The 15,414-nt window shown below is 43.5% G+C and overlaps 2 protein-coding genes across 7 annotated transcripts in view; both read right to left on the reverse strand.

The window, feature by feature from the left end:
- Positions 1 to 4,032: 4,032 nt before the first annotated feature.
- On the reverse strand, positions 4,033 to 8,894 carry ndp (norrin cystine knot growth factor NDP). The gene is made up of 2 exons (XM_067517227.1): positions 8,688 to 8,894; positions 4,033 to 5,916 (listed from the first exon to the last, which is right to left on the reverse strand). Exons 1-2 carry the CDS (start codon positions 8,892 to 8,894, stop codon positions 5,692 to 5,694), a joined length of 432 nt encoding a protein of 143 aa, XP_067373328.1. The 3' UTR covers positions 4,033 to 5,691.
- A 146-nt stretch (positions 8,895 to 9,040) lies between these two features.
- The window catches only part of efhc2 (EF-hand domain (C-terminal) containing 2), a 28,880-nt gene continuing 22,506 nt past the window's right edge, over positions 9,041 to 15,414 (reverse strand). For all 6 annotated transcript variants that reach the window (XM_067517225.1, XM_067517226.1, XM_067517224.1 and 3 more), the window contains one exon: positions 9,041 to 9,179. The gene's annotated coding sequence lies outside the window, so the exon portion shown is untranslated. The remainder of the gene's footprint in view (positions 9,180 to 15,414) is intronic.

The raw sequence follows: 15,414 nt of genomic DNA on the forward strand, positions 1-15,414 counted from the left end.
GGTTGGATGTGCAGTGAGGGTCCTCTGTGGTCATCAGAAAGGCGTTTATGTAAGAACGCAAATCTCAGAGTGAGACGCTCCAGATATTTTCTGGATTTGAACGTTTCTTCCAGGACGTACGTATTCTGACCCTGCACTGTAATGAAGCACAGTGTCGTTCTGACCTCTGCGAACACAGGAACCCAGTGGTCTTCAGCTCTTACCAAGGGGGGCAGCTGGGGCGAGGATGTCTGAGAGGGAGGCTTTCCTATCTGCAGAAGACTGGAGCTCAAGCTGAGAGGTGCTGTGTCTTATCGTAGCGCTGCATCACGGGTGGAAAAGGTTACAGGTTTAACAAGTATTTACCAAGAAGCACGACTCTAAAAGCCACGATTGCTCTAAAATGTACTTTAAGTCTAAAAGTACAAGTACTCAGTTTCTCTGGGCCTCAAGCTGACTGAGCTCCTGATAAAAGCAAAGTATTTTATGAACTTGATGCTGCTGAAAACATTAATGTACAAGTTCAGTCCAGATTTGTTCCACATGTGCACATGCAGAATCTAAAATGTTCAGGCCTTTATAGGTTGTTGGATGTATAAATTCAAGGAGAGAACCACTTCAAAAAGCCCAATCTCTGACAGTTTACTGTGAAAAACCATGATCCTTGACTTCTTCTATTCCCCAACATCTGGGTTGGACTTGGTGTGGATCAGGTGAAGGTGCAGCTGATTTTTAACACTTTATGCTCTGACAGCCGCTTCATCCACAACCTTTTTTTAAAAAAGTGTTTATTAATTCTTTAGATTTTGCTCAATGAATCTGCATCTGTCAAAATGTATTGGAGTACAAACTGCAGAATTTCTCTTAATCGTAGTGCAGTAAAAGCACTTTCAAAATGCCCGAGTACTCGAGTAAGTTGTACTTAAGTACAGTAGGTGAGTAAATGTAGTTCACACTCACCGCCACCTGTGTCCTGCATATGTTGCTGTCAGTGACCTCTGCTGGACAATGTGTGTCACTGTACCTCTGATGGCTTGATTTACTTTAATTTCTTAGTTTATTGTCGCCCATAGATCAGTGGAAGTTTATTCATTTATTTGAAAAATGAGATGTTAATTATGTGATATCTCTGTTCCTCAGTTCACAGGTGCAGCGCTTGCGGTAACTTCATCAGATGCTCCAACCTTCACAAACACCAAATGTTAGTTGGCCCCATGAGATTTGAGATCTAAACCTCACAGGAATCACCGGACTGAAAATCTGTTGTTTTCAATTTGTCTCCCATCAGGTCACAAATACTTTTAAACAACGATGTCTCTACATGACATAGTTGCCACATATGCAGTATTTGCTCACCAAGTACCTGATAAAATGGGACCAGTTGCTCTTAAAAGTGCTGCGTAGATTCAGAGATTTGTAACAGAGAATAACGTTCGCCTCTCACCCTGTTTTGTCTCAATATTCAACTATATTTCTGTCACTGCCTTTTTCTTACTCTCACACCAAGTACTCCGTGTGCATTTACACCAGCAGATCAACTGAACTGTCCAGTATTTGTGACATTTCTCTACACTTCAAACTATTGCTGTGTGTCAAAGCAACGAGTGTCACTGAAGTGCGACATCAAACCTGTAATTTGAATGAACCTGAAAGCTTGTTGTAGCCATTTGTAACCAGCAGATGTCAGCATTGCTAAACTAATGTGCGTCTACTGAAGCTGGTGGTAAAATAACAAGCTGTGCACCTTGGTTTGCTTTGTGTTGCGTACTTCCAGTATGAACCTCATGGTTGAACAGTGGAGGGACGTCTGACGGCTGCACATGTCTCCTGCTGAGCAGCATCATGTGTTTGACGTGCAGCAGCCCGGAGCCAGAAAATCCATCCAGAGAAATCGCTGTCTTTCTGCAGTATTTATAGTACTTCAATTTGAGTAAAGACTTTGAAAGTGGTACTTTATGTTTGCCCTGTACCTCAGTACTGCGTTTGTGTACTTCGGAGCTGGAGTCATTCCATAGAAACTCCGAGTATTTGTGGAAACTATGAGGCTAAAGTTCAGGCTCACATTTGGTTTGATTTCTCATATATGCTGGTTATTTGCTTTGGCAGATTTCCTCCAACTTTTGGAAACAAGAACCGTATCTTTCCAAGGAAAACGCAACAAAATGACATCCATGTCTTTAAAGAAAACAGTGTTTATTCATATAAAACCACCTGATGTGGTTAATTTGATTATATTATGAGCAAATAACTGACCTCTGCATCTTAATTGTATATTTTTGTTATGTTCGGAAAAATTATTAAATTATAATAGTAATAAGACGGACTTCATATAATATGGCTTCATATAAATCACCTGTGAGTTGATGGTCATGTTATCGGTGGCTGCTGCCCGTGTTTTACGCCTGGCATTGATGTGAACACAGCAAACTGCTGCAGCACCGTAACGTGCCTCTTTTCTGTGCTTTTCATGGTTATGATTAGGATCAAAGATGAAGAATGTGACGAGTTCTTTAAAAAAAACACCACATGGGCCTCACTTCCTCGCTGACTTCGACTAAAAATAACTGTTTGATGAAAAGGCATTTTTGCTTTTTTACTGATGAAGTTTCGGACGCAGCAGTCTGCGTCAGGCTGACAGCCATCATCATGGCCCCGCTGTCATCCTGTCACACTGCTTCCCCGAATAATTACAGCCCTGAATGACTCCTCTCCACTGTGTGTGTGTGTGTGTGTGTGTGTGTGTGTGTGCGCGCGCGCGTGCGCGCGTGTGCGTGTGCGTGTGTGTGTGTGTGTGTGTGTGTGTGTTGACAAAGCAGAGCCCCAGAGAGAAGCACATCCATCTCCACAGTCACAGGGAAAACGGGTTTTATTGGGTTCACGCGTGAAGCGACCGGCCGTGCTGCTGCAGGCGGGATCGAAACTGCAGATTGTGCGGTTTCACAGAAACACAACAAAGACATCTGTACACAGTGCATGTATTGTATATGTATGCACGGACACCACAAGGACCAGTAAGCCTGTCACGTTTTCACATCTATTCTGGAAAAGAGTTTTAACAGGATGGTTAATGAATCCACACAGGAAGAGTTTGGTTTGATTCTCCCTCGCAGCGCAGGAACAGGGTCGGCAGCGTCCCTGGAGCTGTGGATGGATTACTGAGCGGGCCAGCTGGACACAAGCCCAGGGCCCAAGCACTTAGGGGGCCCCCTGGGCCGGAGGCTCTGATGTAGCTGTCAGCGTTTCAAATGATTTCAAAGAGACACAGAACAGACTCACACACAGACTACAAAGAGAAGCAGAATGATCACCGAGATAACAAAGTGAAAATGGCACAGAACGATGCACAAAGCAGCTACAAAGAGATTTTACATGACTGCAGAAAGAGACGGACAGCTGCTGCTGCTGCTGCTGCTGCTGCTGCTGCTGCTGCTGCTGATGCTGCTGCTGCTGCTGCTGAGTGGGTTTGTGTCTCTCTCAGTCAAGCTTCCAAGTCTCCACCGTAGGTGGACTACAGGGAAGCTTTTCTATCGGACCCCAGAGGCCCATCGTCTCATCGTGCGTCCTGGAGCCAGTAGGTGTCGGTTGCTCTTGGACACAACAGATGGGTTTTTATTTTCACTTTGCCTATAGACACGTAAACGTATCACGGGCGGAAACACGCAGCCGCATCCACACAGAAGCTTCAATTCCAGTTTTAGCTGGTACTTTAGTTTAATCCAAGACTATGGAAGCAAAGAAAAGCCGCAATAATTAGTTGTAGTTTGAAGTAAAGCATTACAGACAATCCTGTATCCAAAGAATTAAATTCCTGTGCAACTAAACTGCAAATGTGATACGGTTTTTGTAGGGAACAGATTCAGTGGATGCACTGAGTTGTGATGCAACACATTGTTTTGAACGAACAAAATGCTGCATTTATTTAGGAGGTGGTCTGGACAACAGAAGCACTTTGGTGAAGATTAGAGAAAGACTGAGGTTTTGCCCAGAGCTTAATAAACATGTCGTGTCTGAAGTCACTGATTAGTTTTCTCTTTTTTTTTAACCAAGTGCTGCCAGAGTCTAAACACAATGATAAAAAAGTTTAACACGACTGTAAAAACAAAAATCGGATGTTGTGCTGGACAATCGGATAATTTGGCAGACAAAGATTTGTTATCGGGAACATTTACTGATGTAAAAATGACATGTAGTGAAAACACGCACTCGTGTTGAAAGTGTCTGGTGGCAATGACGTCTAAAAAGTGAACGCGTGTTTGCAGTTTGCTGCTCAGGAATTTTGTAATAATTCTTTTCACCGAGACTCATTTACAGGAAACAGCGTTTAATATCCCAGTTACATTATGTGTTCATCAGGTTACTGCAGAAACACATTCAGCCTTTGATCTCGTTATTGCTGATTGCTTCAAAATGCATTTTACTTTAAATCACACTGATAATAATACTGACATATTTCTTTATTTTTTATCTTCAGGTTCACAAATTCACAAATCGTCCGGCCATTTTGACTGACTGAAGCCCGTGACTGACAGGATGTGACCTGAAGCCAGACGATGCTTCCCGCTGTCACTCAAACCATATAAAGCTAAGACAAATCCTGTAATGCTATAAAATGCAGAGGTGTTTATACTCGTTAAATATTTCTTTTTACTCAGATTTTAGTTGTGGTTACATAAAAAACAGTTTTGTGTTGTTTGTAGTAGTTGCTCGTGAACTTTATTGTGCGCATTCTTTGCTTCCATAAATTAGTTTGTTCAAAATGTTTGTGGAACAAAGGGGCTGAGTTTTACTTTTTTAAATTGAGACACACACACACACACACACACACACACAGGATGAATTACAACACGGTGAAGTAATAATCATCAGGCTTCACAGACGTACACAGAACAACAAAAGCTGCAGGTTTTGAGTAACAGGACACAACAGGCTAAAGCGTCGGTTCAGAAGCTACAGTTTCATCAGGAACATCACAAAGACTCAAATACAATAAACCACATTAAACACTGAAGAGCACGACAGTCTGCTGACCTCCACCCAGAGGCTGGACGACATCTACACTGTCTGCCACCACTTTCTTACAGTTGTCCCGCTGAGCTCTGCTGTCGTCACCGGACACGTCATACACAACTAGATGAACGTCTGCAGGGAGTGTGTAAAGTGTTATTGGGTGGATAATCGCAGCGCAGGTGCTTCTCTATGGATCCACCACATGTCTGTGCTCACGTGGGCCCGCGTCGTTTCCCATGCTGCGTGTTGTTGTCACTGGTGGAGGTTTTATGGTGCTGGCTGCAGCCTGTTATAGATTTTTGTAATGAGCTCCCTCTTACTGTGGCTTGGGAGCATGTGTGTTATGAATTACAGAGGCCTGTAATGAGTGCAGTGAGGAGGGTCTCCAACTGGCCCGTGGGAGCAGCAGTTTGGCCCTGCTTGCTGCAGTAATATGCTTGTATGATTTGTACTGATTGAATGCACATAATAGTGAGGGTATAGTGTTTTCTGTCTGTGTCCCAAATGGCTGCGGGTCAATTTTAAGGGTGGTACGATCGCTCCAAACTGTCACTCCCAAGGTAATAACAAGCATGTAGAGTGTCCTCTGGGGCGGTTTCCTGATCCAATAATCAACCAAAACTCTCTGGACAGCTTTCGGTTACGGCCCAAAGCCAAGAAAAATGCGGGGTCTCGATTGCCTTGTGGGTCTGGGAGGCTCCCAGCTCAGCTGCACTCCTCACAGTTGCAGGCCAAGATGTATCTGTAGGTGGCCGTGATGCGCGTGCCGCCGGCGCAGCGCAGCCTCACGGCTTTCAGCTTGGAGGTGTGCGGTCGGCAGCAGGAGCAGGTGCTCTTGAAGGGCTGCTTGAGCACCGAGCTGAAGGAGATGAGGGGGTCGGAGCGGGTGGTGTGACTGCAGTGGCCCTCGCAGCGAGCCAGCAGCACCATCTGGAACACAGCATGCAGAGAAGACAGTTAGGAAAGCACAGATAAGTCACTGGCGCAGGTTTTTCTTGACCTTCGGGCTTTTGTCAGGGATGAGAAAAAGTGTGTGTTTGGGCTCAGAGTGTCTCAGCTGCACCTGCAAACAGACCGATAGCAACAAGGTCAGTCCCACATTCCTACACCTGCTAAAGCTCTCAGGGTCGGTCGCATGAGGCCATTCAGACGGGCAAACGCTTCTGTGTGTGAGCATAACAGGCTCAGGCCTTATTAGTGTTGTGACCACACGCCTGACGCTCCTCTGTGGGTCACCACATTCCTGTCGCCTGCCTGAACAGACTCCTGTGTCATGTCCTTCGCTCAGCTGCTGTGTGTCGCCGACCGTGTTCCCACTTTGACAAAAGCCTGTCTGGGGACACGCAAACCTTCACACACGCGTCAGAAGTGTTGTCGCCACTTTAAGACCATTTGTCTTTGTCCCAGCGGAGGATTAAACAGAGACAATTCCTCTGCTGTGACGCCCCCGTCGGCACCTTTCATGCTCCTTTCACGCTTCTCCCTTCATTCATGACCAGCGGGTGGTGATTCATCTCCAAAGACAACAACGTCCCTGCAGTGTCATGCAAAGTGGGGAACGTTGTAGCTTGGCAACAGAATAACTTTCCCGGAAACATGTTCATTTTTTTTGCAGAGCCAGTGTGAGATGTGTGGCACTTCGAGCTCTTCCAAAGCCTGGATTGGCTTTAGTCTGACCTGCTTCAAGTCCACAAAAACAGCAGCTCATGGCAGACTGAGCTTAGAGATTACACAACAGATTAAACCGACCTCAACTATTAATTAATCCAACAAATGTCACGCAAAGTTTTGTTTCGACGGAAACTTTCTAACAAGGACTGAAACAGTTTGCATGGCCAGAGAATTTGCTGTGGGCTCTGATTGACCCTCGGTCGCTCAGTCGAGTGTTACCAGCATCTGCTCCTGTTTTAGGACTCTTGTCCAATTCACTTCCATATCTCTGGGCTTGGGACTAAATAAATTGAATAAACAAAAGAAATATGTGATGAGATTTACGGCTTGGACCAGTTTCTATCTTGTGTTTTTTGCCGTCAGTATCAAGTGTGTACAGTGCAGTGTTTTATTGTGTTACTGTATCTGATGATGGCTGAAAAACTATTTCTACATATATTAGGTATAATATAGAAAAAGTGCTTGCTGTCACATTAAAAAAAGGATGGTAGTATTGGGCGTTAAAATAAATCCGCAGTCCTCAATATGTGTCAGACTCTATTGCTCCCACAGTTCAACTCCATAAAGAAACAGTCATTAGACTCACTGCTCCCACCACCTCTGGCTTGTAATTCAGACTTAAAGCATTTCTACTCTCCACACAAAGCCAAGGATGACAAAAGTGTCGTCATTAGGTGGATTTTGATCCACTGGTTTTCACACATAAATACGGCTCGGGGTCAAATTGCCAAATTCATCAGAGTTGCACGTCTCCAAACTATCAATTCCTTTTAAAAATGCTCTTACGTAACAACAAGGAGCTGTGGGAGAGAGGAAGAGTTGCTGCTGACAACCTTTATAAGCCTACTTCTGTTCCACACAGCAAATTAATCAGGCACTGATAAATGATTTAAAAATGAACTAGAACAATAAGCAGAATCTAAAATGGCACAGGTTTCGATATCTCATCAATTCCCCTCCTGGTTTACAGCTGAGACAGGACAGGTCTCCAGTCTGTCTCATGCCCATGCCCACACACACAGAAAAGTGCCACAAGGCCGGGGATTCGAACTAGGGAGCATCTAGTTGTGAGGTGGCAGCTCTAACCACTCCACCACTATGCTGCCCAACTTCAGAACATGATGAAATTATTAACATATGAATCAGTGTCTCCGTGCAGCTCGATTTGAAACGGTGAAAATATCAGATTTCAACAGTTTTCTACATTGTTTCACAATACTTTCTACTTTCTTTAGTCACACGGTCTGGTTGCAGCCTCATCGTACAGGATGTAATGACACTGAATGGGTGACTTTAGAATCCTGACGCCGCTCTGTACCTGGGCAAATGAGCCCACAGCACGGACAGCGAGCGAGTTCGGTGCAGGTGGATCCTGTCAGAGCCTGTTCGGACTCAGTGGGCTCCTGCTGTGAGTGTGTTCAGACCTGCCTCGTCCGAGCTGAGCTGCGGTTTGGCCACCTGCTCGCTGCAGTCAGAGTCCCAGCATAAAAAAACCCACAGATCACTCACAGTACAAGAACAGCTGCACAACAAAAGCAAGAGAGGAAATTGACAGCACCTTTCCACGATAGCATTCACATGTTGGGCGTTACTCAATCGATCATCAGTCTGTCCACACAGCCTGGCTGTCTCTGAGTTTGACAGGGAGCGGGTCAGTAGGTTACCGTCCACTTTTCTTTCTCTCTCTTCAGCCTGTCTTTCCCACTTTTACAGACAGGAGACTGCAAGCGGACACGGAGACGTCCACTTCAGCTGAGGTGCAGAATATGTCTGCAGCATGGCCCATGTCCAGCACCACACACACACACACACACACACTCTGACAAATGGAGCGTGACTCGTCTAAATGACGGTTGGACGGAAATGAAGGGACACACTGGGCTGATGAGGCTTTCAAGGACAACAGTAGGCGAAAGAGAAAGATGCAGCAAATGGATCTTAGGCGTTGGCCTGTGTTTCTGTAACTAATAGGTTAATTTGTCAGGCGGTCAGACCCTCTACCCTCAAAGAACTGGTGCACAGTGTCTTACCTTAGAGTTGCACTTGTAAATCGGGTGTGTGATTGTCTCCACAAAGTGGTGCCTCATGCAGCGGTCCGGGTCAGACTCGCCCAGGTGCGGGTGTCCGTTATCGGTTGCTTTGTTGCTGTTGGCAGACTGGGCCGAGCCCAGCAGGGGGAAGCACATCAGGACCAGCAGCAGGCCCGAAGTGCGGCCCACAGAAATTGTAGGTTTCATTTTCAGGCCACCCTGAAGCTCACGGTCCTCTCAGGATGTCCACCCTCTTAGTTTGTCGGCTATTCTCTGCGTTTCCTTTTTCTCCTTTTCGCTTTCTCACATGTCTTTCCGTCTCTCGCCCAAGTCGTATTTCAGCGTCTCACAAAAGGGGGACGTCTCTGCCTGTCTCTTGTTGCTTCTAGCGCAGCGAAGGTTCAAGGTCGGCGACCTGTGAGGAGAAAGGTAGCAGTGGCAGGGCGGCTTTGTGGCAGCGCTCCATCCCCCACTGTCTGGATCAACCACAGTCTGCAGCAAAAAGACAAACAGGTAGATTTCAGCTCAAGTGTAAACAGATAAAGGCAAGAAAAGAAACAACAGTGCACGTGTAATCGGTATGTTTTGTCTATTAGTCACTGGTGCATTTGGGGGAGCTGTAGGAAAGATAACACACTCTCCCGTCGCAGATAAAACTAGCTCCACACAGCTTCTCACAGTTGACTGTTTGATGAGTGTGTGTGGGTGTCCACACTTGGCTGTCTCCTCCACTCACATGTAGACACACACTGCAAGTCCTGCTGCTTTTATTACACGGGAGAAACTTAAGCCATGCACCAACAGCCCACAGCCAGGCCCTAAACTCTCCACAGGAACGGCTTTTTCATTAAAACAAATCACTCTCCCAACAAGCCCTCTCATGACTGCGAACCCCTGCCAGTCCCGCAGCAGATTTTCACATGTATTTATGTAGGGTTTTTTTTTCTTTCCCAGCTTCATAGTTTTATTGTCCTCCTGACAGTCGGGCTCCGTGTTAGGAGGAGGTTTGGTGCTGGCTCGGGCAGGTTTGCTAACAGGCAATGTGTTGTGAGTTAGAGAGAAGTGTGTGAGGTCAGGGTGAGAAGGGAGCAAGCTTTTTATAAATATACATTTATTTTCCGTCTGAACTGTATAGAAATATTTGTTTAAAGCTTTTAATTTAATGACGTACTGACAGGATGCCTTTTAACGGTTCCTAAATTAGGTGCATTTGGAACAATCCCCACACACACTAAAATCAATAAATTGTCTCGCGTTTAGTCCCTGTCCGTCACTGCATAAGCATTTTGGAATGAAGGCACATGTCAGCTCTGGATAATGTGTTTAAATTGTGTTTGGACGACAACAGAGGTCACGGCACAGACCAACAGCAAATCCAGCCACTAAATATGAGGTGAAGCCACTGATGGTATGTGGATGTGAAGAAAATGCACATTAGTTCACACGTTTGCCTTTGCTTGACTTCTGGATCCTCTCTCTACATTTAATTTGTCTTAAACCGTGGAGTTAAACATGACGCTTCTGCTCAAAAATATAATAACCTGTCGGAATTAAAGAAGCAAGTTGCTAAATCTGCAGCATAAACTGCGGAATGTTTAGTACTGATTTAACTGAGTGAAAACACTCATTAAAAGTAGCTTTTACAACAGGCAGTTTTAAGATTGAGAAACACTTAATTCGTGTTGCTAATAATTTGTAAATGCAGCTAAAACATAACAAGTCAGTAGATGCTTAGTGAGGCAGTTTAGTCTGAGCATGATGTTTCACATTCTGCCACCTGGCAGATCTTTACTAGTCATTAATCACATACTGCTCAGGTAATATTTTGTAGTATTGTAATAGATATATTGTGTTTTTTTTCTCTCAACTGCAAGGTTACATTAAAGACACAAAGTCAGAATAAAAGTAAAAGTATTTGCCTAAAAACATTCTTCACTACAAGAAAAAGTACCACCTCAAATTCTTTAAGTTGAAGTACAGAAGTACATGCTATAAAACTAAGTACAAATCTATTGAGAAAACTGTATTTTACATAGTACTGAACTGTATTCTGTTGATAACATTTCTGTAAGTTTATTCAAGATTAACTTGACAAATTCATAAAGGGGAAAATGATGGCAAAGGAAAGTTGTTGTAATTACTTAAGTCTGACGGTCAAAGTTACGTAGAAACTGGTAAAGCTGGTAAAGTTCAGGCCGATTTGAACCAGTTCATGTACTGATGGGTGCTTGATTTACAATATAACATCTAATTTATTAGTTAGAAATATTAATATACTACTTCTGAACAAAGTAACTAAAGATGTAAAAATAATAGTGAAGTAAAAGAACAATATTTTCTTCTGAGCTGTGTAAAAGTAAAAGTAGTATAATAACCCTGCAATTTGTACTCAGGTACAGTACGTGGGTAATTGTACTTAGATATTTACTACCTCTGCTGCGTATTTTAAACAAAATATATATCAGAATGCTGATATTAGTTGGTTCATTTTGACCCTTAGCAGCTAATTTATTATTCAGCGACAATTAATTTTATTAGTCAGTTTTAATAATACACAATATTTAATATACTCCTACAACTATTACAAACTTTATTGTATCTTAAAAAACTTAGTTAGTTTCTTTTTTATTTCTGCTTGTTTTCTTCCGAGGTTTTCGTGCTTCACCACTGGATCCACCTGACACCAGTTTCTGTGGCCGTAACTAAAGTCTCGAACAGTAAATTGAAAAGGAAATTAACGAAAGTTTGTTTTTCACCCCAACTTAGCATCCATGTCCCTCCCTGTATGACTTCGTTTTCCTCATTGGACGTGAAATTATAAAACGCATGACGTTCACTAGAAACCTTTAGACATCGCCTTCCCAATCCCCCCGACCCCCACCCCTGACTCCAGCTGCAGTGTTTTTCTTTCTAAGGAGAATCATTTAACCTTAACATTCCTCTTGAGAGAAATCGAAGCATCATTGGGCCTGTTAAAATAAATACTCCCCGAGATGTTTCGTTGGCCGGCTGAACATGTGCTGTGGGGTTTACGTAGCGGGCGGCCCAGGCTCCTCCGAGCAGCCAGCACCCATCAGCACCTCCGGCCCTGCCAGCCGTACCTGGCCGAGCACAACAACCACCACTGTTGTCCCCGTCTCTGCTGCTCGTATCACTGTTGCCAACATTAGTGAGGTTGTCTCGGGCTGTACACGCTGAGCGGAGGCCTCGTGATCACTAACTGATAAAATCAACAGGACAAGTAGAAGCACGACTAACAAACTCACATTAGACTTCACAAATCCACATTTACCTCCACTTCATTGAGGCACCAGCGCACAATTTGGATGTTTGGCTACGATGGACCCCCCACAACCTTACCACCCTCAGAGCATTGTGTATGTGCCCTGTGGCTTCATAAACACACTTCATAGAGCAGACTACACATGGCAGCCTCATTGGACCCAGGCACCAACCCCTGCGATGGAAAAACTCTAACTGTTCCCAGGTTTTCTGCCTGTTTACTCAGCGATACACAACTTTATAGACCCTGTGAGCAAATGATGAATGCAGATAATTAGTGGACTCTGTAGTTCCCCTCAGTTCTGCAGATTCTTTCACTTTTGTTGTGGTTTTAGTTACACCTCTACTGCTTCAGTTAAAGCCCAGAGCCTTTATAGCATCATTTTTGGTGCTGTACTTAATTACTTTAAACCCCATCTACACACTCTATGACTGCCCGGACACAGTCACTTAGATTTAACTGATATGTGAGTCACACGACTAAAGTCACGATAACACAATTTGTGCAACAGTACAACATTTCCCCTTAAACTGCGAGGTTATGATATGTTCTTCACGGACAGCTCGCGTCCCTGTCTCCAGACTGACTGATGAAAACAGACAATTGTCCAATTGTTGTTCCATATATTGTGTAGATGTTTGGGGAAGTGCCTGTAAAACCTTCACAGGAAAGAGCTGTGAGAATTATCAATAGATGTTCTTATCGAGAACCCAGAAACCATCTGTTTCTCAAATCACAATTAATACAATATGATGAAATAGTAGACTTTACAATTGCTCAGATATTTTGCTGTTACCAAACAATATACAGAGTTGGTTCCCGGAGAGAACGTGAGTTGTTATAACCCTTAAAAGAAAACTGAAAAGTTGAAAAGCAGATGTGTTTCAGACAGAGGCCTGAATATACGGAACAAACTGGATGAATTAGAAATATGTAAAACTCTCACTGGGTTAAAGACGATGTTTTAAAATAATGTGTTTAATAAGCACAAGAATTTAACATGATTTCATATCATGAGGCAACAAATGAAAATGTTGTCTTCCTGTTTGCTTGTTTATTGCTCCTACATGTCTTTATTAATTGACTTATTTATATGGATTTGAAGGGAAATACAATGGTAAAATATGTGAAGACAGTTAAAAAGGGGCAGTGTTTGAAACAAGCTTTGGCTTCTGCTTTTTCTTTTGGTTAGTACTTCAGACAACATCAATAATCAGATTACAACACTGACAATAAATTGTGTAAAGAAGCAATTATATGTATGATGACTATTCATCTATGAAGACTCCAAATAAAGCACATGAATGACTGAATGTTATATATATATATATATATATATATATATATATATATATATATATATAAATGTTATATTATAACTGAATGACAATATGTGTCTGTGCACAGAAATTTAATCTCTGAATACTAATAATGGCATATCTGTCCAAGTAAGCTATAAACTCAAATACATGTTTGTGACTGGATTATGTTTTCTCTGAACATGAGGACATGTTGACATTTAATGTTTATTGGCAAGTTGCAAAGATCTTGATACCACATACATGAATAAAATGGCCCCAAGCAAACTGTCCAGCAAACAAGCTGATCTTGCAGCATGTGTTTAGACTCCTCAGCATTTGGTTCAGGTTAGAGAAAGATTGTGGTTTGGATTAAAAGAGAAACTCTCTGAACTTAACCAAAGGGCTTTCTTGTCTAAGCTTGACCCCACACGGGACACTGGATTCAAACTCTAGTCTGAGCTGTAACAGCCATACACACTGTGTGTGTGCCTGCCACCGTCCTCCTGACCATCACTTTCTGCTGGAATCTGCAATCGTCTCCATTTCTTTCAACCAAATCCCTGAATTTGCCGGGATCACGTTCGCTAAGCAAACATAATCCCATTTGGAGTTAAGTTGCATAGGAAAATAAGGGTTAAGTGGAACATATAGCAAATAAAAAGACAGATTCTTGTTTGGGGAAGGCTGGAAAGGAAGAGGCCATAAATATAAATACAAATGAATGAAGCCATTTCAATATAAAAGATGATGAGGTGCAGCTCATTGTTTGTCCCCCAAAGGACCAGAAACCAGTGTAACTGTACTGTAGTGGTCATCGTTCTTACCATAACCTCCACTAATCAAAGAAACAAAGCAATTGAACTGCTGGGAGTTTTGGGGAAGTTACCTACTTCCATCCACATTTTGCAACAAGTACCAGAAAGTACATTAAAACGAGGGATTGTAGCTTCTCGTAAACGCGTTTTATAAAGTGTAAACATGCTTAATTAAACATGACATTGTGGCAGAGTTTCCTGGTAACTCACAAGTAGAACATGTGTTTTTGTTAAACAGACAACAGGTCCTGGCCCCCACACTCAAGTAAAACAAACACAAAAATGACAGGAATGATCTGCCTGGTAAATAGCAGGACAAGCCAAATAAACTTTATTTTACCCCAAATGTGGTCATTCTGGTCTGTGGCCAGCTCAGTCCGAGCTGATTAACAATTAGTGGAGCTAGCCAGACGTTCCCACTGTGCTACTTTCTTATGTGCTGCAACAAGGAGTTTTCATCCATTGTCATCTGCCTGTTATGCAGCCAGCTGATGCAGCCCTGCTCTCACAAACAGGGACATCCCTCACTACAAGGTGACTACACATCAGAATTACTGTCTCTTTTGGCGACTCGTGCTTAAGCTTTGAAAGCTAGTGGTATCAATACTTAGCCACGAATGGCAGCTGGCTCGGATAATGGGGGGCTTTTAGGATAATATACAGAGATAGTATCTGAGTGAGTGAGTTCATTACTGCACTGTGAGTGTGCAAACTCGCTGCTTATCTGAGGGTGATGTCCTGGCTGCCTCCCTGCCTGTCTGTACTCTGGGCTGTAGCAGACGTAAACAAGGTCAGGAGGTCTGGGGCACCATCAGGGCCCACCCTCTCTTCCAGCTCACCCACACTTGCCCCGCACTCAGATTTATAGAACCCTAGGTATTCCTCCCGTCCACTCCCATCCCTCCCCCCACCATCTCGTCCAAGTAATAATGGCTGGCGAACCCATAACCGTTACGGTCTGTGTCTTTCCTGGATCTACCCCACCACCAGCTAAAGCCCAGCTCGTCCGTCTGATATAATTACAAAAACAAATCCCCATTGCACTCCACCTTAAAGTGCACCCTTCTTCCTATCTTGGTATCCTCCCAAAGCCCATCTCTACATGTTTCTTCATCCATCGCCAAGACAGATATAGCACTTGTAGCCCTCCGAGGCTCGACTACAATGAAAATGTTTTAGAGGATTGCTGGATCAAAACTCACTGTGTCACCTTGGGTCCGTACTCTTTGTATTACAAAAAGAAGCTTTGTTGGCAGCACAGCTCCGCAAAATAAATTTCATTCATTCTGAATTAGCCATGAAATGTCATTTCGATTTAAGTAAACAGT

This window comes from Channa argus, chromosome 9, assembly GCF_033026475.1.
Source record: "Channa argus isolate prfri chromosome 9, Channa argus male v1.0, whole genome shotgun sequence".
Classification (NCBI taxonomy): domain Eukaryota; kingdom Metazoa; phylum Chordata; class Actinopteri; order Anabantiformes; family Channidae; genus Channa; species Channa argus.

Bases quoted from the DNA above. Each gene is read 5' to 3' on its own strand.
- ndp (XM_067517227.1), bottom strand. From the start codon at position 8,894: ATGAAACCTACAATTTCTGTGGGCCGCACTTCGGGCCTGCTGCTGGTC. The intron at 5,917-8,687 runs GTAAGACACTGT...GCTGTGTTCCAG, and splicing joins TTTACAAGTGCAACTCTAAG to ATGGTGCTGCTGGCTCGCTG.